Source organism: Sparus aurata, chromosome 3 (genome assembly GCF_900880675.1).
Source record: "Sparus aurata chromosome 3, fSpaAur1.1, whole genome shotgun sequence".
Lineage (NCBI taxonomy): Eukaryota > Metazoa > Chordata > Actinopteri > Spariformes > Sparidae > Sparus > Sparus aurata.
The window spans coordinates 21,228,972-21,253,127 of NC_044189.1; the positions used below are offsets into that span (position 1 = coordinate 21,228,972).

General features: G+C 44.4%; 1 protein-coding gene and 1 long non-coding RNA gene across 2 annotated transcripts; both read right to left on the bottom strand.

Annotated features, from left to right (window-relative positions):
- Positions 1-265: 265 nt before the first annotated feature.
- Positions 266-2,614, bottom strand: LOC115578849 (uncharacterized). Its single transcript, XR_003983543.1, has 2 exons — positions 2,305-2,614; positions 266-787 (listed from the first exon to the last, which is right to left on the bottom strand). It is a non-coding gene; the product is annotated as an uncharacterized LOC115578849 (long non-coding RNA).
- An 18,065-nt stretch (positions 2,615-20,679) lies between these two features.
- On the bottom strand, positions 20,680-23,016 carry hoxa1a (homeobox A1a). The gene is made up of 2 exons (XM_030412081.1): positions 22,308-23,016; positions 20,680-21,836 (listed from the first exon to the last, which is right to left on the bottom strand). Exons 1-2 carry the CDS (start codon positions 22,906-22,908, stop codon positions 21,454-21,456), a joined length of 984 nt encoding a protein of 327 aa, XP_030267941.1. The 5' UTR covers positions 22,909-23,016; the 3' UTR covers positions 20,680-21,453.
- Positions 23,017-24,156: the final 1,140 nt, after the last annotated feature.

Here is a 24,156-nt window from a genome sequence, read left to right on the forward strand (position 1 = left end):
CCGCACACACAAATACATGTGCCAGTGCAAAGAACACAACACGCAAAAATAAGGCGGTGCAGATCTTATGCACTTGTCTCCTCCTGTTTACTTGGTATTGCAGAAATGTAGCATCACTTCCGTGTTCAACCACTAGGAGTGCTGCAGCTTTGCACAAAACCAGCGCTCCCAAATCACACACAGCTGCTGCTGCTGCCTCACACTGAGCCGCTGTGGAGCAGAAGAAGGGGAGCTGACACCCAGTAAATGCAGACAAGTGGACACCTTCTAAATCACTCACATTGTTTTTTTTTATTAAGAATAAATTGGTTCCACATGGCACCAGACGCAGAGCGAGCATATATAATCTGGGACTGTACAGATAAAGTGGCTGTGCTAACACCAAAAATATGTTCACAAAGAAAAAGTGCTGCTCCTAAAATAAATTACATTCTCAGTGGCTTTAGAAGACGACAGTCACAAAGAGAAAAGAAAGAATAATGCGTCTTCAGTTGCAACACAGAGCACTGCGTAAGCTTTTATAATTTCGTTACACTCACACAACGTTCTCTTATGTAAACCGCCTCATGTGATGCCAAGAAAATGTTTTCTTTTGCTCCGGCAAGTGCAGAGGGAGGCATATTCCAGCTTCTCAACAAAAAAGTGAAACGAAAACAAAACAAGAGGGACATTCCGTGTCCTGCTGCAGCTCCTCGGTCCTGTTTGTCCAGGTCACAGTCTGGGTAGGTCATGACCCCTCTGAGATACAGTCAGTCCTGACATACCACTGAAAAGTCAACCTGCAGGTCTGTAGAGAGAGAGAGAGAGAGACAGACACAGAGAGAGACAGATACTATAATTATTTTGATGCACTTACAGTAAATGAGGGTTTAAATGTCTTTGCACAGTCTGAGAACATCCAAACTTGTATCTGCCCACCTGCACTTCATCTATTTATGCATGTGTTAGAGGTTATTGCTGTAGAACTTCAAACACATTTTTTCTTGCTCGGTCATTGGTACAATAGCTTAAAACATTTCGCTCAGGAATGTGGCGATATTGCTTAAAAGAAGTCAGACGTCGGAAAAACCTCAATTCCAATCAGGCAAAACTTTACTCAACTCGGGGTGGACTGCAAAATCCAAACAGACTGTGTGAGGATAGAAAGTGTCACCAGATATTCAGACAGGACACAATAAAGGCATGTTAACATAATATGCTATGCGACAGGCAACCATGCCCTGCCATCCAACATACAAATGTAACCATATTTCACTAGAGCAAGGAATCTTTGTCTGGATCTTATTTGCATTCCTCAAGAATTTTTCATCTGATCAACTTCATACTTGCTGGTTTGCTGCTGAGGACCAAAGGAGTTGTGGTTTTGGATGTGGTGCAGTTTGGACACAAGAAACATTTAATATTCACCGGAAAACTGGGGGTGAGATTTTAAGTTTCTGTCAACAGTAATATGCTAGCAAACATTAGCTTCAAGGGCTAGAAACATTGCTCCAGCGCTCTCATCAGCTCTTGTTGTCTGGCTAATAATCATTTGACATAATCTGTATCAAATTTAATGGTCCGAACGGGCTCTGCGATAGTCATAAACACATTTGCGGCTTTACTGCAGTTCTGCATGTGGTTCACATGAGCCGAATTTCTCACCTTTAACATGGGTGCCAAAATGAAAAACAAGATTTTCCACAGACGTGCCATTCACCTGAGATATGTGTACACTATGTGAGGCTGTAATGCAACTGGGCCACCAACATTTTGCTCTAAAATTTGGGTATGTTATGAAGTAACAGTGCAGTTAGCAGTGGCTAACGCAGCATTAAGCAGCGGTGAGGTGCTGACACAAATGTTATCTTCAGCCGCATCCAACACAATTGCGACTCTTTTCACATACGCAGTTGCTCTCCCCAAAACCTGGAATCAAGCTCGTGTGTAAAATCGTTGGAGTTTGCCTTCAAACAGATCAAAACAAAGGCAAACTGTGAAATCATGACCCAAACCGACACCTTGGTTTAACTTTACAGGACGCCACCTACTGTAGGTCTGTGCAAGCAGTTTTTCTTGTGCGAAGGGAGAATTTTGTTGACATAAAGGGTGAGCTCACTTTGGGTTTTACCTCCAGGCAAACTGGTTTTGACAGTGTTTCTAACGCGCTGGCTTGTTAACAACTTTGTCTGAACAATGAAGTGTCTTGCCCCATCAGATTTTCGATGTCACCCTGCTCCTGTGTCTCAACACTGACTTTGACGAGCACAGTTTTACAACAACCATAAAAAAAAAATGCATTTCCTTAAAAACTCCAAGATTTACCTTTCAGACTGTCACTTCATTTCTGCTTGTGCGCACCTGTCTGTATGCACACGGCCCTGCCAATCATGGTGATCACGTTTGGGGATGGCCCCCTCCACCCGTCCAGCCCTCCCTGTCGCTGTCCCTGCCTGCGGTCCTGCCACTGATGTTGAGCGGGTGACCTTTTCTCTCAGCTAATCCACACCAAAAAGCCCTAATTACTGCTGCCGCTCCACCAACCTCCCCTGGCCCAATAATCAATACAGCCGATTGGCCGGCGGATCACCCCGTCAGACACCAGCGCTTTACATATGAGTGTGTGTGTGTGTGTGTGTGTGTGTGTGTGTGTGTGTGGGATGTAGTGACATTATTTTAATGGAATGAAAATGGACAGACAACAATAAAAACTATAAAATGAGGATTAATAAAGATAAGATAAGAAATACAAACACTGCAAAAGCAACAGACACACACACACACTTGTACACACACTTGTACACACACTTGTACACACACATTCCGCTCTCCAGCCTGAATGTTGTGACACCAGTTGACCTTATTGAGCTGCTGTTCTGTAAAGAGTCCCTGATTAGAATATCTTCCCTTTAACCTTTAGCAAAGTGACGCGGCGCCCGAAAGCAAAGAAATAAGCCATCGGTTTATGCAGAGAGGTAAATGTATTCTGGCGTTATTTCATTAAGCTGTGGCATTTCACTAAACGTCCTGATTGCATTGGTGAAAATGTCGCTTTTCAACAACGATACATGTTACTCGTTTCTTCTGCTTTGCAGGTGTGCCCTTGACGAGCTGACAGTGTAGAATGTTACGCTGCCCAGAGCGCTCATACCTTTCTCGCTGCATTTTCTCACCTGTACCTGTGTGCACGGGACGCATCTGTGCGTGCAACAAACGCCTGAGGACATTTAAGGAGTGACAAAAGGCGCCAGACACAATGTTATCAGACAGAAAAAGGAAGTTCAATTTTGGACGCATGGACAGAGTCATATCTGTTAAAAAAAAAAAAAATAAGGAGGCGATCTCTCTCTCCACTCCTTGTCTTCTCCTTCTTTCTCCTCCTGTCACTCCTGCTGACAGTCTTTGATTGTATTAGACAAGTTAATGAAAAGCAACACTGAAGAAGCGACTGGCAGCCTGCACCTGCCAGAGTGTATGTCTGTGTGCACATACCTGCCAGTGCCTATGTCTGGCCGCCTCGTGTCCTCAGGCGTGCCAGCCAGCCAGTCAACACGATGATGAGACAGAAAGAGAGTGATGAGAAGCTTGTCCATACCTTCGGGGCGAGGTCCGTTCTGCAGACGTGAAGTGGTTATGAATATAAACTATCCCCACATATATGCGGTTAGAAAGCTGAGGGGTGAAAATGCTTAAGTAAAAACATTTACTTTATTTTGAGACCCCATTATCATAAGTCCTAGTGACATTATTCAATGCATTGTGTGTGTGAGACTTTGCTGATTTACATGCCGTGTGTCAAAACTTTGCAAACCAGTCCATCAAAAATGTTAAACTATTTGAGCTTCTGATAGAGCGGCGGGTACATTACATATCATTAGCTAATGGTCTTATTCAGCAAATTGAATTCACACAGGCTGCCTCAAAGGGATCTTACACATGAGCAGCCACGGTAATGCAAAGTAGATGGCTTCAATGTATATGTGTGCATGAATACCCTTAAGAAATAAGTGCTAAGTTCTGTGGAAGAAGAATTAAGCCCGTAATGGATGATTTTGCACCTCACGATTCATGTCCAATGCCAATATCCAGTGCCAGTGCAGGAAATACTGTGAATGTGGAGAGCAGCTGGGTGATGAGCATGTAAGAAATCTGGAGTTTATGGCCCATCACGGACCTGCAATCTATTTTTTTGTGATCTTTCCCCGAACCATGACCACGTATTATATTTGCCAACACTAACCAGCCCTTAACTGTGGTTTATTTGCCATCGTGGAAATATTTCAGAAAGGAAAACATGTTGAACAGTGGATGCAAAAAAACAAACAACTTTGTAATCGGGTTGCATGTCTCGGTCTACTGCTCTGTAGTCTGAGGACCAGAATGAGTCACCTGGAAACTCACGGTCGTATGACGTCAACTGGAACTGGAACCTATCATTCACCGAAGAAAGCTGCTCAGTGGCACACGAAGCCAAAAGCGTTCGACTTCTTGGATATAAAATTACCCATGTCGTTCCACTTTGTGCGGCCCACAGAGCGTGCACACTACAGGCTTCCACCAAGGGATAAATGCGGATTTGCAGACTTTCCAAATGTTATCGGACACAATGGATCAAATCTGATGGAGAAAAGAGTCATTCCATGGGGGTTCTGACACACATTTTCACTCATCACACACATCTTTACTTCAGAAAGAAAATATGTTTAACAGTAGCAGCTATTTGTTTGTTGGTTTTGCCGTTAATGAAAAGGTAATTATTCTGTGTACCACTTTGCTACCTGTGATCTGTGAAGATGTGTTTTTCTTCAGCGCGGACGAACAATACGTATCTATCTCAATAACTACAGCCACATTTTGTTCATCCATCACCAGAGGTTGATGAGGTGAAACAATCACTGCAACCTGTGGTCAGCTGTGGTTAATCTATCAGCTCCGGCTGGCGACCAGGTCAGAAGGAGTCGATAACTTATAAGTATCTCCTGTTATGACATTGTATATCATAATCTAAGCGTATATTGACATGTAAACATAGTTTCTCTGATGTGTAGCCGTAATTCTCTGTAATACAGTGTGCTGTATTTAGGAAATGGTCGTGGGTGATGAAATGGGGATCTCAGTCCCTTCAATTTAATGGTAGGTATCAAGTCTACAATGCAATTCACAAGCAATAATAGGTTTATTATATTAATGTAATGGATGCACCGGACGATGGAAATGAGTACCATGTATGCGTTAAAGCTGCAATAAATAAATGTTTTACTGTCCCGAGTAACAAAATGACTATAATAAGTCTTTGCAGGTTAATAGAACCAAGAGCAGCGACTCGACAATCGTTCTCTAGATACAAATTTCTGTCCCTCAAAGCTTGTTGTCCAAACTAACATAGCAACGCTTCATTTAGATGATGTTACAGGTCAATTTCAACTTATTGGCATCAAGACGGAAACCTCCCTCGCTTTGTCAGATATATGCATAGTAGGACAAGTAATCCTGGAGCATGAAATAAAGATGCTCAGCAGTGGTACAGAACTTTCTCTCGCAGTCATGGTTGTACCCTTTGTCTAAAGGAGACGTCTTTGTCTGGTGGTGTCCACTTTTTCAGCACAGGCGTCATTGCGACAACTCTAAAAATAAGACCCAGAATGTAAAAACTCCTCAAATACTCTGAATGTTCCTGTCACACTTTAGGCTGCATGCCAACAACCTGTGTGCATATGGCAGCACGTGGATGTTTCTGAGTGTGAATGTGAGCGCATGATGGCGGACTGAAGACATGCAGCCCCACAGAGAGCTGCCCCAGTCAGCCCGGCCTGCTGAGTGAAACGCTGTGGTAATGTTTAGCTTGAGGGGTGAAAAAGAAGGTGAGTGGGGGGAAAGGAAGGAGGGAAAGGACGAGAGGATGACAGGGTTGGGGTTCTGTGGGAAGACAGACCGCGAGGAGAGCGAGGAGAGTTTGAAGGAAGGGAGGGATGGGTCACGGAGGAGTGACGGGGAAAGGGAGGGAAGGAAGGATGAAAGGTCCGAGCGGGACGGAGCGCAGGAGAGGTCCCGCTTGGTCTTGTCAGTCAGTCGTCTCTCTCTGACACCTGAACCTCCGCTGACCGGGTCGTGACTGCCTCTCTGGCGCAGGAGATATCACTAGGGGGGCTGACCTCTGACCTCTCACCTCCTCATCGCCAACACAGCCCCGCCCTCTCAACCACCCCCTTACTCGCTTCCCCGCCTTGATTTCTTTTCAGCCCTTTCTTACCCAGTTCTTCGCCAGCAGTTTGGTAATCCAGACCTCCAAGAACGATGTGTGGCTGATTCGTCCGTAACTGTGCGACAACATCACACTTTTGTTTCTATTGTTCAATTTGATTCTGTCCATCCAGTAAAATATTTAACAAAAATAGATATGTTGCATTTTTTTTTTTTGGATGATGAAATCATAGCGCAAAAACATGTTGTACTATTTTCTGTTTGCATGTATATTTCTTTCCACTCGTTCACTGATTCTGTATAAACCAGGCATCATTATGGACGAGGTCTCCTCCTCCTGCATGCTCTACCCGAGTGCCACCCCTCCTCAACCAAACGGATCAACCCCTGTAGGTGGGAATGCATCTGACGTGGACGATCTCTCCTGCCAGAATGCGATCTGAATGATGACGTATATGCGCTGCGTATTGGCTTTAAGGATGGAGAATGAGGGAGAGAGGTCTGACTCAGTGAGTTTGTCTCACTGAGGTCTGTTTCAAACTTTGGCGAGCAGCAAAACGCCTCAACCGTGAAAAATTATTACCTTGTGGACTTTTTGGGCACTTGTAGTGCTATGGCACAATGCTATTCCATGACGGCTGCCTAGCTAACATTAGTCCCTCATAGCCAGACTCTCCAATCACAATCATCTTTGGCACCACAAAGCAGGAATACAGCGGTGTCCCTGCAAAATAGTTTCGGGTGCAACTTGTTTCGCACATGAGGTGGCAAACCCTGACATCAAAATGTCCAAACGCCCACAAAAGAAAAAGTTCAGTAACAGCGGCTGTCTTGTTAAGGTTCCTTTAACAATCAGGTTAGGTTTCGGCTAGCATTGTTTCCCCTTTAAAGATTTTTGAAAAATCTACGAAGATATCCATGCAGCTTCACCTTTGTTCTTTGAAGAAGAATGCACTCAGTTTATTGCTAGACCTTGAAGATGCACAGCTCTGAGAGGATGAGGTTAATATGCTAAAGCGAAACGGCTTCAAAGATAAAATGTGTAGACACATTTTGACACGTTAAACACACGTACACTAATTACACTGCCTGCACTGACCTCCTGTTCCCGTGTGCAGTGAGCTACAAAGACCTTACACAGTTTGAAAGGCAGCCGTTTGAGACAACAAGCTTACACAGTTAGGACAACACACACACAAAGATGCACACACACATATATCCCCGGAGAGTCGGGCCTAATCCCGAGTTTACATTGTTAGGACAACAGGGATAATCCTGCTAACAGGGTGTTTATCTAGAAACTGCAACCGCTGAATACCCAACACACACAGTATTGACCCAGAGAGAAAAATAGCAAGCGGGTGAGAAAGCAAAGACAGAGAGGGAGAGAGTGTACGACAACCAAAGGAGGTGAATAAAGGAAAGAGAAAAGTCATCAGGAAATAAGCAGAAATGAGTCAAAGGCTGCACTGGAGGAAGCAGACAGAGAAGTAGAGAGGGAGATGGAGGAAAATGGGGGTTGGAAGAAGGAAGAAGAAGAAGGTCTGTGCTGTCAGGTATGCAGATGAGAGTGTGATGGCATCAATGCAGGAGTGGACACAGCCAGTCCCTCAGGACCACACACACCAGCAGGACACACACACTCCAAATGGCACACCAAAGAGCAGATAAGCCTCCGTTAGAGACAGAAAACACGGAGGCAAATACCGAACAAGCGTCAATACAATACGATCATAAGGCTCGAGATAGAGACTTCCTGCGGTCAAACACGCATATGAAGTGATAATCTATGAAATAACAGCCTAGTGACATCTTTTGTTTCTGCAGATGAAATTTGACTCTATTGTGATGATGCTTTTTTTTTGTTTGGCTGCGATCTCCATAATTGCTCATGCTTACGACTGAATCCGTCTTCCCCCCCGTGGTGTCGGCGGCACACAGTATTAAACATGAGAGATTAGCACTCTTGCATGAGCCACTCCTGATCCAAGAGCCGACTCTCACTCAAGGAACTTTTATTGAGCAAATGAATACGGTTTTATTGGAAGAATAGCTCAGCTCCTGAAGTCGCTCCCTAATTACTACAATCAACAAACGGGTTTCTGTGGTGAGTGCTGTAACAGTCACATGTGGCTAATGAAAGTGTAAGTAGGACTTTTGTGAGACTCTACCAGATCAGAAATCCTTACGTCTTTATGAGTGTGACTGGTTTTGACTTTTGACTGACGCTGATTGTGTGTAGGATGTAATTTTAGCTAACTCTAAACTGCATTCAAAAGGAGAACTAAACTACCAAATCTTTTCACCTTGTTGGCTGACGAGGCTCCAAAACAACAGTTAACAATTGACTCGTCCTGTCTCAGGGGTCTCTATTAATCATTTGTCCAATAAATGCTTTATTTATTTAATGACGCAGAAGGTTGCTAGGGGAGTGAGTTGCTTGTGACCAGATCTCACAGATTACCGTACAAAAATACAACTTTAAAATTTTAATCAGTGATTTGGGTGATACTGGGGTCATGTGTTTAACAGAGAAAGTATTTGCTGATTGTTTCCTGTTAGGCCCTGCGGCTGCTCTGCCTTGATAGCCAGACAGCTTTCCTTGTTGCTTAGGCAACTATTAACAAACATACCGATAGCCGGCAGCTTCTTAAAAAGCCGTCCTGACCGAGGCTGTGTGCAGCCAGTGAGAACGACAATAAAGGCCAGTTATAATACCGAGGTTTTTTAAGGATTTTCCGTGTAGACAGATACCGATGTCTTTGATGCTAAGTAAAAGCTAGCTGCTGCTAGATGTACACTTTGGTGAGCGGTCCTTACTGATGAGGCCCCCGGTTGCATGGAGCCAATCCTGGAACAAACCACCACAGCACTGTGTTCACTTCATCAAACTGGCCTCCATCTTCTCTGAAGCTTTGCTCTTCTGTCCCGGTCCGGCCGTGTTAACTGGGAGCTAACTGTCCAGGCAGAGTCATCATTAGCAACATGGCAGTTAAAGGTTAGAAATGCTCAATTCCGTTCTTTTCCCTGTCCGCTATCGATAATAACTGTTATAAACTGGCAGGTAAGACACATATGAACTTTGATTGCTTTTCCATGGAGTCATAATCATACATTTTCATCCATGAGCCGCGGAACTCTACTGCACTCGGTAATCGACTCGTCGGGACTTCCCGTCAACAGGAAGCTGCTGCAGAAGAGTGGTAAATTTAGTCAGCTTTTCAGTAAAAATCCAGCTAAGCTAGCGGAGGTTAGATGCCCCGGACTATGTGCTGAGACCCTATTTGTACTGTTGCTGAAGTTTGGTGCTGTTCTGAGCATTATTTGTGGCTTTTTGGTGGCGGTTTATATTTGGATCCATTTACTGCAGTGTATTGTTGTCGTGCGGTCGTTTCTGAGGTTGATAAAACTCCGTAAATTAGCGGTCTGCTGACTTGATCTCTCGAGAGGGAGTCTAACACAGTTTCACGGTGATTTAGACCATGGATTAAACTTACACCGGAATATCCCTTTAAGGTGTGGGCTGTAAGGTACATCAGCTACTGCTGTTTTCTTACAGGAAACAAGTAACTATGCCAAAGCAAAACACACTCGAGTTAGTCGTAGCATGTTGGGGCTACAGCAGGGGAAACAAACGACTGGTGAGCATGGGCTGCCTACAAGTTTCTGATACTGGCAGACTGTTGGTGAGAATGAAGACAATCACCCCTCTGCTTGCTGTATGCCATAAACTTAAAGAGAATAGTATTATAAAAACAGTTTGAAAAAGTTTGAGTTTGACTAGAGGCAGAGAAAATGGCTTTTCCTGGTCAAGTAATGAGCGTCGGCCATGTTTGCCTGAATACAAGTAACGTTCAGCCTCTAATGACATCGAAATGGCTCTTTAATCACAAGCTCGAATGAAACCAAATGAGTTCTTGAAATTTTACTGACGAAAGACACACACTGGACCACATATTCATGCACACACACTAACCATCCATACTTTTTCCCTACAGGGGCTCGAACTTCAGTGGCTAACTGCCACTCCACTATCTAACACTGCCTGTCGCAGTTATTGCGCTGTGTGGCGTTAAACTTCCTGTTGGGGGAGGTAAGGCAGGCAGGGGGGATATCGGCAGAACAGCGGCAAGCTTTAGCATGCATGTCAGGGCCAGGGGACGCTCCCTGAGCCAAATGCCAGTCTATAGATCGCAGAGGGGACTAAAGATCACATCATCGTCCACCCGGACACGGGTGACACCGGACAGCAGACGTGGGAGAGAGGGAGGGCCGAATGATCTCTGCCAGGACGAGCCGTTATAGACAGCCGCTGTCATTACAGGGCAAACATGCACCCGTACGAGTGCACACACACACACAGGGATCAACACACACTCACGTACACGAGCCGTGACGACGAGGTTATAGACAAGCGCTGTCATTAGAAGAGTCTCTGAGGAGCTCAAATGATAACGAGCGAGGGGGAGTTAGAGGAGGGAGGTGTTGACGAGGGTGACTGTCCAGCTGTCTGCAGGTGAGCCTGTGGTGCTGGAGAGGTCAGCTCACTTCAACACACAACCCTGATACAATAGACACACAGTACAAACTCAGAGTCACTGGACCAGACAATCTGAGGTTTACGCCTGTAGCTGGAGTTTGAAGGTGTGTTGAGCCTGGGCTCATTCAAGTTAGTGATATCTATCGGGCCGAGCAGCTCCTCCCGAAAACAGGAAAAATACAGCAATACATCTCTCTAACAACTGAGACTACACATCTTAAATTCTGAATCGTTGCTGTTGTAAAGAGGAAATGAAAAAATGGCAAATCAAATGTTCATGTTTCAAAATGGGACCTTGCAGGCGATCAGCTGACTTTGAATACAACACCCCTCTGATAGAATGTGGACACAGTTGCTTGGTGAAAGTGGAAACGGGTGAGAAACGTTGTGCTTTGATCAGTTTCATTGCTACTTGACGCGGATCCGTTAAGCCTTTAAGCCTTTCCCTGAAGCACAAAGTAAGAACGAGATTCAGATTCAGTGGTGACAGATCACAGAAGCTGCCTTCAACAGAGTATTATCTACATCTTGTGCAGGTCATCAGATTAACACTGCTGATGTCACAAAATGGCTTTCTATGTCAGGTACAACTGATTCACAAACAGGGCTACAGAAAAAGACTAAATTCACAAAATAATCTTGCCTAAAACAACTGGATATGTTTGTACAAAGTCCAAGTTTTCATAAGACGTACAGGGTCGAACATCTTCGCTGGGTTATTATAGCAATATTATCGTATGTTCGTGACTAACAAGATAAAAGTATTTATTTTTGTTTAATATCACGGTTATTGTGAATATCGAGATGTTGTGACATCGTTGGGTCAATCACTGGACTTTCTCTAAGAGACTGGGGTTCATATACCGTGTGCAGCGGGTGGCTGTAGCTCAGGAGGAAGATCAGGTCATCTTGTAATCGGAAGATCATTGGTTTGAATCTCAGCTCCCCCTAGCTGCATGTCGAAGTGTCCTTTAGCAAGATACTGAACCCCAAATTGCTCCTGACGAGCATCAGTGTATGAATTTGTAAGTCGCTTTGGACAAAAGCATCTGCGCGATGCTCCGAAATGTAAATAAAACCAAAAGTCGACACTGACTTCTTTGAAATGGTTTGCATAACTTACATAACTAAAAATACTTTTCGTGTGAATACAAATCACGATCCTTTTCAAACAAAAGTGTTTCTTCACAAGCCTTATTTCTAAACTTTTAACCAGAAGTTGTATATTTATTATCGCTACGTTGACTGCGGAATAAGACATGTACTTTTTTGGCATGTGTGAGGCAACACATGACCCTGACGTGGTGGTCCAGGTGGACTGGCAGGTCATGAAACCAGCAGGACCAACATATGTGTTGCATTGGAAAAAAAAAAAGCAGAACTAAAGCAGACAATTGAAACACTACATCACCAATTTGACATAGAACACGAGATAACACCACCAAATATAGAAACACTGCAAGTTGAACAACACAGAGTTACACAATAGCACAGAAACTTTAGTGGGAGAAACATTCTTACAATGAGTATTTGTCGCTATGATAACATTATTAAAGATAACTTGAATTAACAAAAACAGAAGCTTCCAGTGACGTCATGTATGTTGTTTTTGGAAAGTGAATGGCAGTGCAGAAACATGACTTGAATCCAAAAGGCAAACAAAACCTTTAGGAAGACTCGCACGTTCACAACATCCTGGTTCACGCAGGTCGATGTTTTCTGACGGCCGCTGCTGCTCTGTCAGCGTCTCCACTCCTACGGTGTGATAAGAAGCTTTTATCTCGTATGTTTACACAGCCATAAATATACAGTATCACGCCGTTTTTTTCTCAAAATCAATTTGTCTCCCTAAAGCTTACTGTTCAGAGTGCTGCAGATTCAAATCCAGACTGCTCCTTGCCTAAAGGCGACAGGCAGCCTATCAGTGCATAGTTTTGCACTCTGCCTCTGAGACTCCCACAGTGTGATGCGCCTCGGGGCGTGTACAAATAAGAGGCTTAGAGTTACACCAAGCCTTACATCTGTCACTGAAACATCTCTGTCATTCTTTACAATAACAAGCTGCTGCATTAGCACTGACTGTTTTCACATCCATGCTGGCTTTACAGCTGTGTGTGTGTAATGTCTGGCATCAAGACACTAATAAAGTGCACTGAAGCGAGTCGAGTAATTGGGATCCGTAAACTTGACTTTGCTTCTAAATGGTGCTGTTCATCTAATGGCTTTTGAGATATGACCATTTTCAAATTAGTGCTGTCAACATCAGGAATGCCCTAACACCTCAGATCTCAATCAAAAGACTTAAAAAAGAAGAACTCTGCTGTATCACATGTCACTGAAAACCATCTAAATTTCTTAAATTTCGTGACCTGGTCTAATAACTGCTGTCAGGATCCATCAAAGACGCTGAACGCTCCTTTTTGTGTCAGTTAGCGCACAAATTGCTACCTAATCCCTCCCATATTGTGCTTCCAGTGGTCTTCTGTCACAACGCACGTGAGCAACATTTCTCTTCTTGTGTGGAGGACTGACAGGTCGAGCTCTCAGGTGAAACGCTCTCAGTTGAGCTTAAACGTCCCAACAATTGCTGCAAGTCGCCGCGAGCGGAGTCCAACGCTCACACATCTCCAAACTCTCCCTGACATGGAGACGTTTAATCTGAGGTGCTGAAACCTCCCTTCTGCCCTGAAGTTGTGTGTGACAGTACCGACTGCGGCTGTGCGTTTCTCTCTGTGATATGTTAGCAATTATATCCTTGAGGCTGTTTCAACACGTGCTACTTCACCTGTCTGGTTATTCATTAGACCAAAGGCCCAGGTCTTTGATATCAAAGACTTGGCTCAGGCTCTGCTTATTGACAAGTACTCAGGAAAGGCTGCTGGCTCTGCTGCTGGCTGTGCAGTTCAGGGTTTGGGATTATGTTTTAGCTTTGTGTGTTAATCTTACATCTTTGGCTGAATAAGATGATTAAAACACACATGAGGAAAGCTACAACAGAGTATGAAAAACCACAAAGTGGCTGCCTGGTTTTGTGTTTGACAAGGAAAATAAAACATATATGTCCCCTTTTAGATGATATTCTAGATATGTTATATTTTAGATCCATCCTTCTACAAATAAGAAATGCAAATAAAAAAGTGGTTTAATTAAACTGGTCTGTTTTCTTAAATGTGACCGTTAGCTTAGCCAACATTCAGTTGGTTAGCCTTGTCGTTGGTTAGCCTTGGAGCAGACATCTCACTGGGCTAACTAATGTTAGCTGTCGATGGTCAATGAAAACCTCCTCGACTTAAACAGGAATCATACAGTCTGTGTGCACGTGTGGACGCTGAATTTAAAGAGATTCATCTTCATTTCAGCTTTCTCTTTCTTGTGATTGCGCCAAGTAGACAAAGCAGCTCTTGTTCTCCTTGTAAGGAAATCGCCATTTTGATTTTGATTCATAGTGCGCATGTAAGGCAGACATCTTCCTGTGCGTGCGATACTGCGCATGTGTGAGGAGTCGTATGAATAAACCTGAAACTTGTTTGGAGGATCAGTCCTGAACTGAAGCATTAACTTTAGTTGTGGAGCTGGATTCAGGGACAGATAGAGGAAGACTTACTGGTTAATTTCTCAGGCACAATTTGATTCTGATCCTAGATTTGGTGAGTTTAAATCACAGTTTAAAATAAAGCTCGATACAGGATTGATACGTGATTAAAGGAGTATGTTGTGCTTGGCAGAGGTGTGCGCTCTGCTGAATATCAATCAGGTTGGTGTGTGTTTTGAACCATATGTCAGCCATTATTATACACAAGACTTTTATTGTTATGATGACTGAATTCTATTCAGCTGTCAAAGAGAAGATGGTATGAATTGATTCAAAGGGCTTTAAGTGTAAAATTAATTTCTATTTGATGTCTGCTGAGACGTCCTTTGTATTTGTAGATGAATCGCCCTCACAGTGTTGTGCTGGTGCCATCTGTTTCCCCGCGAATCGAGCAACCAGAACTGTGTATTCTTCTAAATTAATTGTAGTATTTACACATTTATTAGCATAGTGTGTTTTAAGGCTGTGATTCATGGAAAGCATTGTGATTTTAAAAGTTGTTGCTCAGATATATAGCTGGAAAACTAACCTGGGATTCATTTTTCAAATAATATTAAAAAAATTTTGGGTGAAAAAAGCTCAAAAACACACCTCATGCTTTTAAAAAAGTCCACACGTAGATAAAACAAAAAAAGATAAAGGATTTTTACTGTATGTTGCAGAATTTCCAAGAACTGTGCTTTCAGTGTCTCCGATCCAGCTCTGTCGTATCCGCACATAGCTACTCTAATCTACTCATCTTTTAGCCAGGATGTTCCTGAGCGGTTATTCCTGAGGAGTGTGTGTGTGTGTGTCTGCGTGTGTGTGTGGTTGTGTGTGTGTCTGTGTGTGTGTGTGTGTGTGTGTGTGTGTGTGTGTGTGTGTGCGCCTGAGAGAGAGAGACGAGGATGAACAGCCTGTCTGTCAGGTGTTGGTACTCACATTAGTCATGTAAAAAACAAAGGATTCTGGGAAGCAACAATGGCCAAAACAAAGAGCATCCAGACTCCTCTCAGTGTCACCCGATCTCTTGTGTGTGTGTGTGTGTGTGTGTGTGTGTGTGTGTGGGTAGATAAGTGTGTGTGGGTGTCTATGTGTGTGTGTGGTTGGGGGGGGGGGAGGCTTTCTATAGGGGGTAAGGGCGCCTCATTGGCTGCCATGCTGGGGTCAAGCTGAGGTCAGGACATGTGTGATGGATGGACCTGTGTCTCTTCTCCCACTCCTCTCTCCTCCTCTGGGCCTCAGACTTGCTACGCCGTCCTGGCTGTGCTCTCGTCTGTTCGCCTGTCTTTGTGTCTTTCCAGAGAAGGACTGCTTCCACAGAGAGACGGAGCTTAAAGAAAACTGCAGGCAACTCTTTGAGGTGAGTTCTGCTGTGGACGTACAGCCGGCCTCTTACCTTCCACCCTAACCTCTGCCTCTCCTCACTCGGAACACCGCCACACTTTACTGCTTCATCACATATATGCAGCCACTAACCACATGATGTCATCTCTCTCTCCTCTCTGTCCCCTCCTTTTCTTCCTCCATCATACTGTCAATCCCTCTATCGGCTGTGTCCCTTTATCGGCACACGGAGACGCACATCTGTCGATGGAGGAATTCATTTTGGCTGCCAATCACAACAGGGGAGTGGTCAATGAGCGCAGACGTGCCAATACCTCGACGACCCTGATGACTGACTTCTGTCTGTTTGCCTCTCTCGGTCTCTCTGGGCTGCCAGCACCGTCTGTGTCTGTCTCACTCTCTCTGTTTTGATCTTTATTGCATGTCCACACTGTGTGTGTGTGTGTGTGTGTGTGAGAGAGAGAGCACCACAGCTGACCACAAACAATCCACAACGAGGCTCTGAAAGTACAGATGGATCAGTGCAGGAGACACTGAAGCACATCCCTGCACCTCTCATCATGTCCCAGGACACCTAGAATTTCTCTATTACAACAGAGAAATGAGCCTGAACCCCAAAAGCTTTGGTCAATAAGGTTTGATGGCAACGCCAGATGGAAATATTCCATAGGTGCTACAGTAACCCAGGCCTTCTTTTATAAAGCTTTCCAGTTGCTCCCTTCTCTCCCTCTCTTTTTTTTTCTTTTGGTAATTCTCTCAGAACTTTATGATCCTTTCTACTATATTTTTCCTTGCACACACACACACACACACACACACACACACACACACACACACACACACACACACACATTTTTCACGCCTAAGCATCCAAGAAACATGAGAAAATGAAATCAACAAGGTGAGAATTCAGAGGCAGAGGCACCAGTTTGACACCTCAGAGAGACATTCTTTAAATGTGTTTCCTCTCTGCCTACTCTGTGTGTGTGTGTGTGTGTGTGTGTGTGTGTTTGCATCTGTGCATGCATGTAAAAACTCCTCATATCCTCTCGCCTCTGTGTTTGCATTTGTTTCCAAACAAACTCAGTACAAATATGTGGTACATGCTGCGTCTCTCTGCGTGTTTAAAGTGAGTGAATGTGGTTTTGCAGTAAATACCTGGACGCTCTCAGGTGGCAGCCTTTGACTCTTCCTGTCGTCTCTGCATCTCTTATGTCCACTGATAGCTGCTGGAAAAAAACACATAGGCTACATTGTGTCAAGTTTTAGTGTAAAGTTTTTGTCATTTAGCTTTTAAAGGTGTATTATGTAGTTTTAGAGAAAAAATTCGAATCAGAAAAGAAAGTCTGATTCATCGACTCATTTTTTTGTTTTCATGCTGAAACAAACTAAACAAAGAAACTCTCTTTGTTTTCGTGCCCAAATAAACTGAATAAACAAACTGACTGTTGAGGGCAACACCAGTTCACTTTGTTTAACTGCGTAGACAGAAAGGTGGCAGGGTCCGCCAAATATAAACAAACAGTGTTTTCGTGGACCTGAATTTCCTCTGAAAATTTCTCAGCCTGTGTTTTTACCTGATCGATATTGTAGAAAGAATTTTTGTGAATTTTTAAAACTACATAATGCTCCTTTAACTAATTACAACACCCTGTTCAGACTGTTTCCCTCCCAGCGTGGGATTCAGGTCGAGATAATAAAGAGTTGAGGACGAGCTACATTTTTTATTTAATACTAGAATAAGAGATCCATCATAAATATCCACATGGAAGAGAAAACGTCAAGATACGACGTTAAGAAATAGTGTGTTAAGTAGAGAATCTTATTTCTTTGTAATTGATTTAATAATTTGAAATGCTTCTAAATATCGACCTTCATTTATACATCGAAGAATATGTAAGAAATTAAAATTCAAACTAAACGTAATTAATAATAAAAATAAATCGTCTTTTGTATCTAAAACATGTTTTCTTTTTTCACGTGTTTTACAAATCTTCCTTTCTAGCTTACATCCAAAATTAATTTTTAAATGTAATATATATCTGTATCTTCATGTTTCATCCAGGTCAGTTGATTTCGATATTTAAACAGCTCAACAATTTGAAGTTTATGTGAATGATTTGCATTTCTGATACTTTAAGATTATCGGCTGAATGAAATTTCATGATGAGAATTTTCGGAGTGTATTTCCGCAAAGAAATGTAATTAAAATCAAAATATAGGTGAATATATTTGAGTTACAGACTGTCTGACCGGCCTGAACATTCTCCCTGCTGCCGACGCTGTTATAGGAGCTGATGGAAGAAGTTAATTTGACCGATCAAAGTTAAAAAGTCATTTTTTCTTAAGCTGTGTTCTGATGACTTCCGTGGCACAAATGTGTGTTTGGCACAGGGCGCGCGTCTATAAAAGGCCGCATCAAGGACGCGCAAATGAACTCTGTTAATTTCTGCGTCACCTCCTTAAAGTCAGTCAGGAGCTTTAAACATCTTTTCCTCCTTCACAAAGCCTTAATGGTTTTCGTCAAACATCTGTCATCGTCCATGTGTTTATCTAAAGGCCCTAATGGGAACCATCAGCCGCGCGGGGCCACATAGTGGAGGTCGGGTCGGAGAAAAACGTCCTGACTTCACGAGGCTGAGCTTCATTTTTAACATTCAGCGACCAGTCCGAAGCAGTTTGGGTCAAACAGGCCTTCGGAGCTGGACTGTGACCGTGTTGTCGAGGTGCTTTTTTGCGCAGTGTGGTCTTCGAACTGTTGTTTAAATGTGGGTGCTGCTGTGACAACAAACTGTGACCGAGGATTGACCCCGTGTCTCTTTGGAGGATCAGCTGCGTTTCTAATCCACTCTGTGTGGCTGCTGCAGCGCGCAGAGGCCCGAGGAGAGACGAACCGGAGAGCCTGGACTTTAAAAGTGCGGAAACATGTCCAGAAAAACAGCAATGTCATTTAATTTTATTTTATTTGTTTTTTTATTTTTTACCTACTAACACTCAAATGAGATTGTGACTTTTTCAAAGTCTCGGACAAGAACAACTTTCTCCCTGTTCCCTCTCTCTACTATGATTATAATAAGTTAGCATTAATTTACCATCATGTTTGGACACACACACACACACAGGAAAATTAATAAATTCAATTAAATTCTGCGGCCAAATGAGTAATGTGTGCCAAAATGTTGTCGGTCCCAGTTGGACAGAAGCGGATTTGTAATTTCGGGCCAAATAGAAGGACGCCAGATGTGTTGGAGCGACTGAGATTCATATTTTATCGAGGGTCATATAAACGAAATCAGAATGACTTTTATAACACTCACTGTGATTCATAAATATGCAGATTTAGGAAGTGAAATAAATGTTTTTAGAACTCCAATAGCAATCTAAAACCTTCGAGTTCTTTTTCTTTTAATTTGGCAAAAAAAAAAAAATCCTTTTTTTTTTAAATCAGGCCCCTTTTCTGACTTTTAGACAAATCTAATGGCTGCATTTTAGAATACGTGTTGTTCGAAATAATGATGGAGAAATAATAAAAACCAAAGAATTAAATTGTTTTTACACAGCCTTTTAAATTCAATCCTCGTGGTTTCATACATATTATGTTGAACATATTCTAAAAATGTTCAACACAATAGCAGACATTAAAAATAAAGTGTTCAACACATAACTTTTCTTTATGCCTTAAAACACTAATCTCTTATTAAAATGATTGAATTCATTAAATGAACACTAAGTTAAATTGCAACCAATCTTTAGCTGATCAAATCAAGATATTATATTTAATTCTCTGCTAAAACAAAAGTTCTTTGTCAGACAGATGACGCAGATAAACGTGTTTTCTCTCCTTCCACCAGCTCGCTCTCACTGAAGTTGGTCTGACGAACACAAACACCGTCCTGATCAACAGGTCTGTGCGCACGACTCACTATTTACACCGAAACAACTCCTCCAACAACACACATGGGCGTCTGCAGAAACCAAACTAACCTTCACAGGTTTCAGACAGAACATCCACTGTCCCCCCCGAATGTAGAAAACACCTGACACAACAACATCTAATATACCAGAGGTGATATGAAGAACCACACGACTTACTCTCCTCGTCCGTGTTTGCTGTTGCTGAATGAGACCGAGCAGCAGCCTCAGCAGGTCTCCGCAACTCCAATAGAGCAGCTCGTGCAGGTGGATCCCAGGTAAAGGTGAACGTCGCTCATTAATCATGGCGCTTCTGGCGGTTTTTTTGCCCTTTTATGGTGAGATGGACTCGCAGGCTGCACACCAGGAATTAAAACAGCGAAAGAACCAGGAAGGCCCTTCTTCTTTGAGTTTGAGGAACTGGCCACCTTGAAAAAAAGGAAGGTGAATAAAACAAAACAAAAAAGCTTTAAATTCAGTCCAGTTGAGACACTTTTGTTTGATCTGATTGATACATATTAATGTATATCAACCAACTTACAATTTAAGTTAAATGTAAAGAGGAGGTGGTTCTTATTCGTTTGATTTTACCGAATTAAACGGGCGTAATCAGAACAGAACCTGAATCAGAACTTTGACGTGCAGTGCTGCAACTTTTCACCGTCCGTCGTGTCGTCAGGTGCGGATGATGACACCTCCGTGCGACTCAGAGGGAACCGAGGAGTTAACGCTGACAGCGCCAGTGGGGCCCCATCCTTGTCGATAGCATACTCTCGATGTTTTAATCAATAGAGTTGCTTTTTTGTCCCCTCAATAAGCCGAAAGCTCGATGAGGTTGTCATCACAAATGACGCTGACGTCCGCGCTCTCATCTCCTCCGTGGATAAACATGCCTTTATTATGCCAATAACGCTTTACCCCAGGGATGGGAGCGCGCACGGCCGCATACATTGAGAGATTTTGCCCCATGCGACTTCTCAAACGACGGGGAAACGGACAGTTTCCCATCATGTCTGTGGGGTTAACACAAGAGGTCTGATAGGCGGATTTAAGATTTAAGATTTGCTTTGAAATCAACCAATTCTGTCTCTCCCAAGGCCTCCCTTCAGCAATGACACAGAGCAATAGGTTTTTGAAGCAGTAAACGCACTTTAATACACATGATTGACCCGTAAACGTCTCTCCGGACAAAAACATCTTGTATGTGGATTAAATAGAGAACAGATAACAGCCTGGAACATACAACGACCGGCTCCCCAACTGATAAAACTCAGCGCCCCGCTAATAATACATGAAAGCATTACGCATCATGCAAACCTCACACAAAAGACATTCAGACAGTCGGGACACACAAACACACACAGGCCTCAAACACAGAGGTGACAGTGATTAAGGAGCTACGATAACAATGCACTCTATAACGATTAATAAACGAGGTCGTCTCGTTGATTGTGTGATGCCTAATTGACGACATCAAGTGCAATCAGGCTGACCGTGGCCATGACGCACATCTTTGGCACATTTGAGGTATTTCTTTGTGTGTGTGCAGCTCTGTGGCTTTACATGGGCACATTCAGCAGCACAGGTCAGGAGCAGGTGGAAAGAAGGTGGTTTGGATATCTTGTGCGCCATCATGGCGCAGCGCATACTTAAAGCCAAAGGAAAGTGGACACATTTTGAACCATGGCCTACATTTGTCATCGTTCTTGTGAACACAACACACAATATAAAACAAATCTATAACTCAGAAATTGTCCACGTTATGTCCAAAGTCTCAAATAGTGCATTTACTCATCTTGAATGTCCACATCCATCAACCAGGACTTTGGTTTCGATACACTGGGTAGGAACGTCGATATATACAGGCCGCCTGTGGCCCAGGAGGTAAAGAGGCAGTAGGTTCTCAGTTGGAGGAGTAAGGATCAGCCCCCGTGGAAGACACCGTGGAGGATGTGGGTGACGGAGTGGATGGAGCTGAGACAGACTTCTCTGAGTCTGCATCGTCCATTTTCTCTTGAATTCTCTCCCCCGGGTCTGAGGAGGATGAAGCCTTGGCCGGCAGCAGCCCTTCTTTCTCCCTCTTCTTTTGCTTCATCCTTCGGTTCTGGAACCAGATTTTCACCTGAGTCTCATTCAGCTGCAGCGCGGCCGCGATCTCAACGCGCCGCGCACGGGTCAGGTACTTGTTGAAGTGGAACTCCTTTTCCAGCTCCGTCAGCTGCTTGGTGGTGAAGTTGGTCCGGACCGTGTTGGGCTGACCCCCGTAACCGTATTCCCCGGACCGACCTGAAGACAGAGACACAAATAACAGTTAAGTTCCAAAACAGTTATCACACATGTTCTCTGCTCACACGAGTTATGAGAAAATTACTCGTGCCTGGAAGCAACCTTTACGCATGAAGAAGCAACTTTTACGCAGCAGTCAATCCATGTCATCTACTTTGAAACATGATGTAATGCATGTGTCTATGCTTTAAAATACAGTTAAAGATTATATCTGCCACTGTATACATTATAACACACCCCAGTCTCCAGTTGAACAAATTATAAGAGTGACACAATCAGACAGGAAGTGTCACATTTCATGCGTAATATTGATCTCAACTACTTGGCTTTAATTGTGTTTACATTCCAGTGTTTCCTACCCAGAAGACATCTACCAGCATAGACTTTTCAGAGTTGAAATCTCTTATGAGCCAGTGTTGTTCACAGACATGCAGCTCTGTGCCGTTGCCATAGCCACCACTTGGCACCCACCTGTTTTGGGTGGGTTCCTCTTGACTTTCATCCAGTCGAAGGTCTGTGCAGAAGACGCGCCCTCAGACAGAGGTGAACAGCAAGCTTCCAGGTGCGCCGCGTGCAGTGGTGATAGTGGGTTTGAGCACCCAGGAAACGCCTGCTCGTGCCCGCCACCGTACGCAGGGTGGGCATACTGAAGTTGACCCAGGGGGGCGGCGCTGTAACCTTGGCGATGCTGAGACACCATGGAGGATGAAATGTTACCCGAGTACATCAGCGGGCCGCACTGAGTGAATCCCGCTGAGGAATCTACTTCCTGGTTGAGCGCGTAGTGGTTATAGGTCGTACAGAAACTTTGGGGTCCATAGCTGGAGCTGCAGGCCGGATGGGCCCCATAGGTGAGACCCAGCGAGCTCGCAGTAGACGGGTATGACCCCGGCTGGTGAGGGATGCCGTCAGGGGAAGCCCTGCTAGCCATGAAGCGGTCATCCGCGCCGCAGTTGTTGACGGTAACCGCGCAGGACTGGAAAGTTGTAATCCCGTGGTCCGAGTGGAAAGCCCTGACAGAGCACGAGCCACCTTCACCGCTCATCACCGAGTAGTCTAAGAAGCTGCTCATTGTAGCATTGTTCTGCCGGGGCCGAGGGACCGTCCACTCTGCAGACACCCTCTGATCTCTCCCTCTCTCCCCTCTTTACCCTGAGTGACCGTGCCAACCTTTACCTATGCTCAGTCCTCATCAGAGGAGGGAGGGGGCGCACGGGCCGATATCAATGAACGGGTGCTGTCACGTGGGCCCGGGTCAGCCAGTGAGGCACTTGTCCTTATCCCCTTAGCCGGTGACAGATTGGTGTTTGAGTGGCTATTTAAATTCCAGGCGCTCGTCGATCAAGGTGACGCGCGTCGCCACTAATGTATTGGCCGAGCAAACAATGAGCTGGGAGGCAGACGGCGGCGGACAGCACCGGGGTCGCATGACGAGCGGGGGAATGTCAGACACGGCGTCTTCTAACCCCACGCTGCGCGCTCTCCAGCCCGGGGAAAAGATTAACGCTTCACCCTCTGCAACCTCCCCACGAGGACGACCCAGCGCCCTGACCTCAGGTACGGTATTTTTGGAATAGGTGTGCGTGCGTGTAATGCTCCTACGCACGCGGTTGTGTGCTCATACTGCATGTCTGTCCTCGCCCGCGCATAACAGCCGTGATGTCATATATATATAATGGTGTCATTCTCTCCTGGATGGATGGATGGTTCAGTGTGTGGCTGTATGTGTGTGCGCCACCGCCACAGGCTATAGAGGGCTATCAGTGTCCCATTCCAATGCGAAGTGTTTCACGCTTTAACACTGCGAGGGATCTGCTCAGCAAATATTGTCACAGTGTGACAGAGAGGGAGAGGCAGGAAGGGTTCACTCCTGACACAAGCAGAAAGTGCTCCAGTTCAGTCGGAGCGAGCTGTTTCTTCATAACTTTGTTTCCCATCAAGGTCGCATTAGAAGTGTTCTGCTGCTCCTCGGTGCTCGCTGGGAGGTCACAGGTGATGCGACGACAAGACAACACATTAAACATGAATCTGATGCGTTATTAAATTTTTCTCTCCCGGGGTCATAAGGTCTGCTATCTACTCTGATTTCACTCCCACATGTATTCATTATGCATGTATAGTGATCAAATGATCTGATAATGCGCGGCCCGTCGCGGAGCTAATGCGCCCGTGTAGCCCGAGGTGCGAGTGTGGGCTGATTATCCTGTTAAGTTCATCAAATAAAGCTGTTGGAGAAATTAATGGCCACTGAAAGAGGCGCTGAAAAAAAAAAGGGGGGGGGGGGGGGGGGGGGGGGAGATAGGAGGGGGTGAGGGGGGAA

Excerpts from the sequence above, each read along its gene's own strand:
- hoxa1a (XM_030412081.1), bottom strand. The coding sequence starts at position 22,908 with ATGAGCAGCTTCTTAGACTACTCGGTGATGAGCGGTGAAGGTGGCTCG. Across the intron at positions 21,837-22,307 it reads GAGGAACCCACCCAAAACAG|GTCGGTCCGGGGAATACGGT; the intron begins GTGGGTGCCAAG and ends CTCTGTCTTCAG.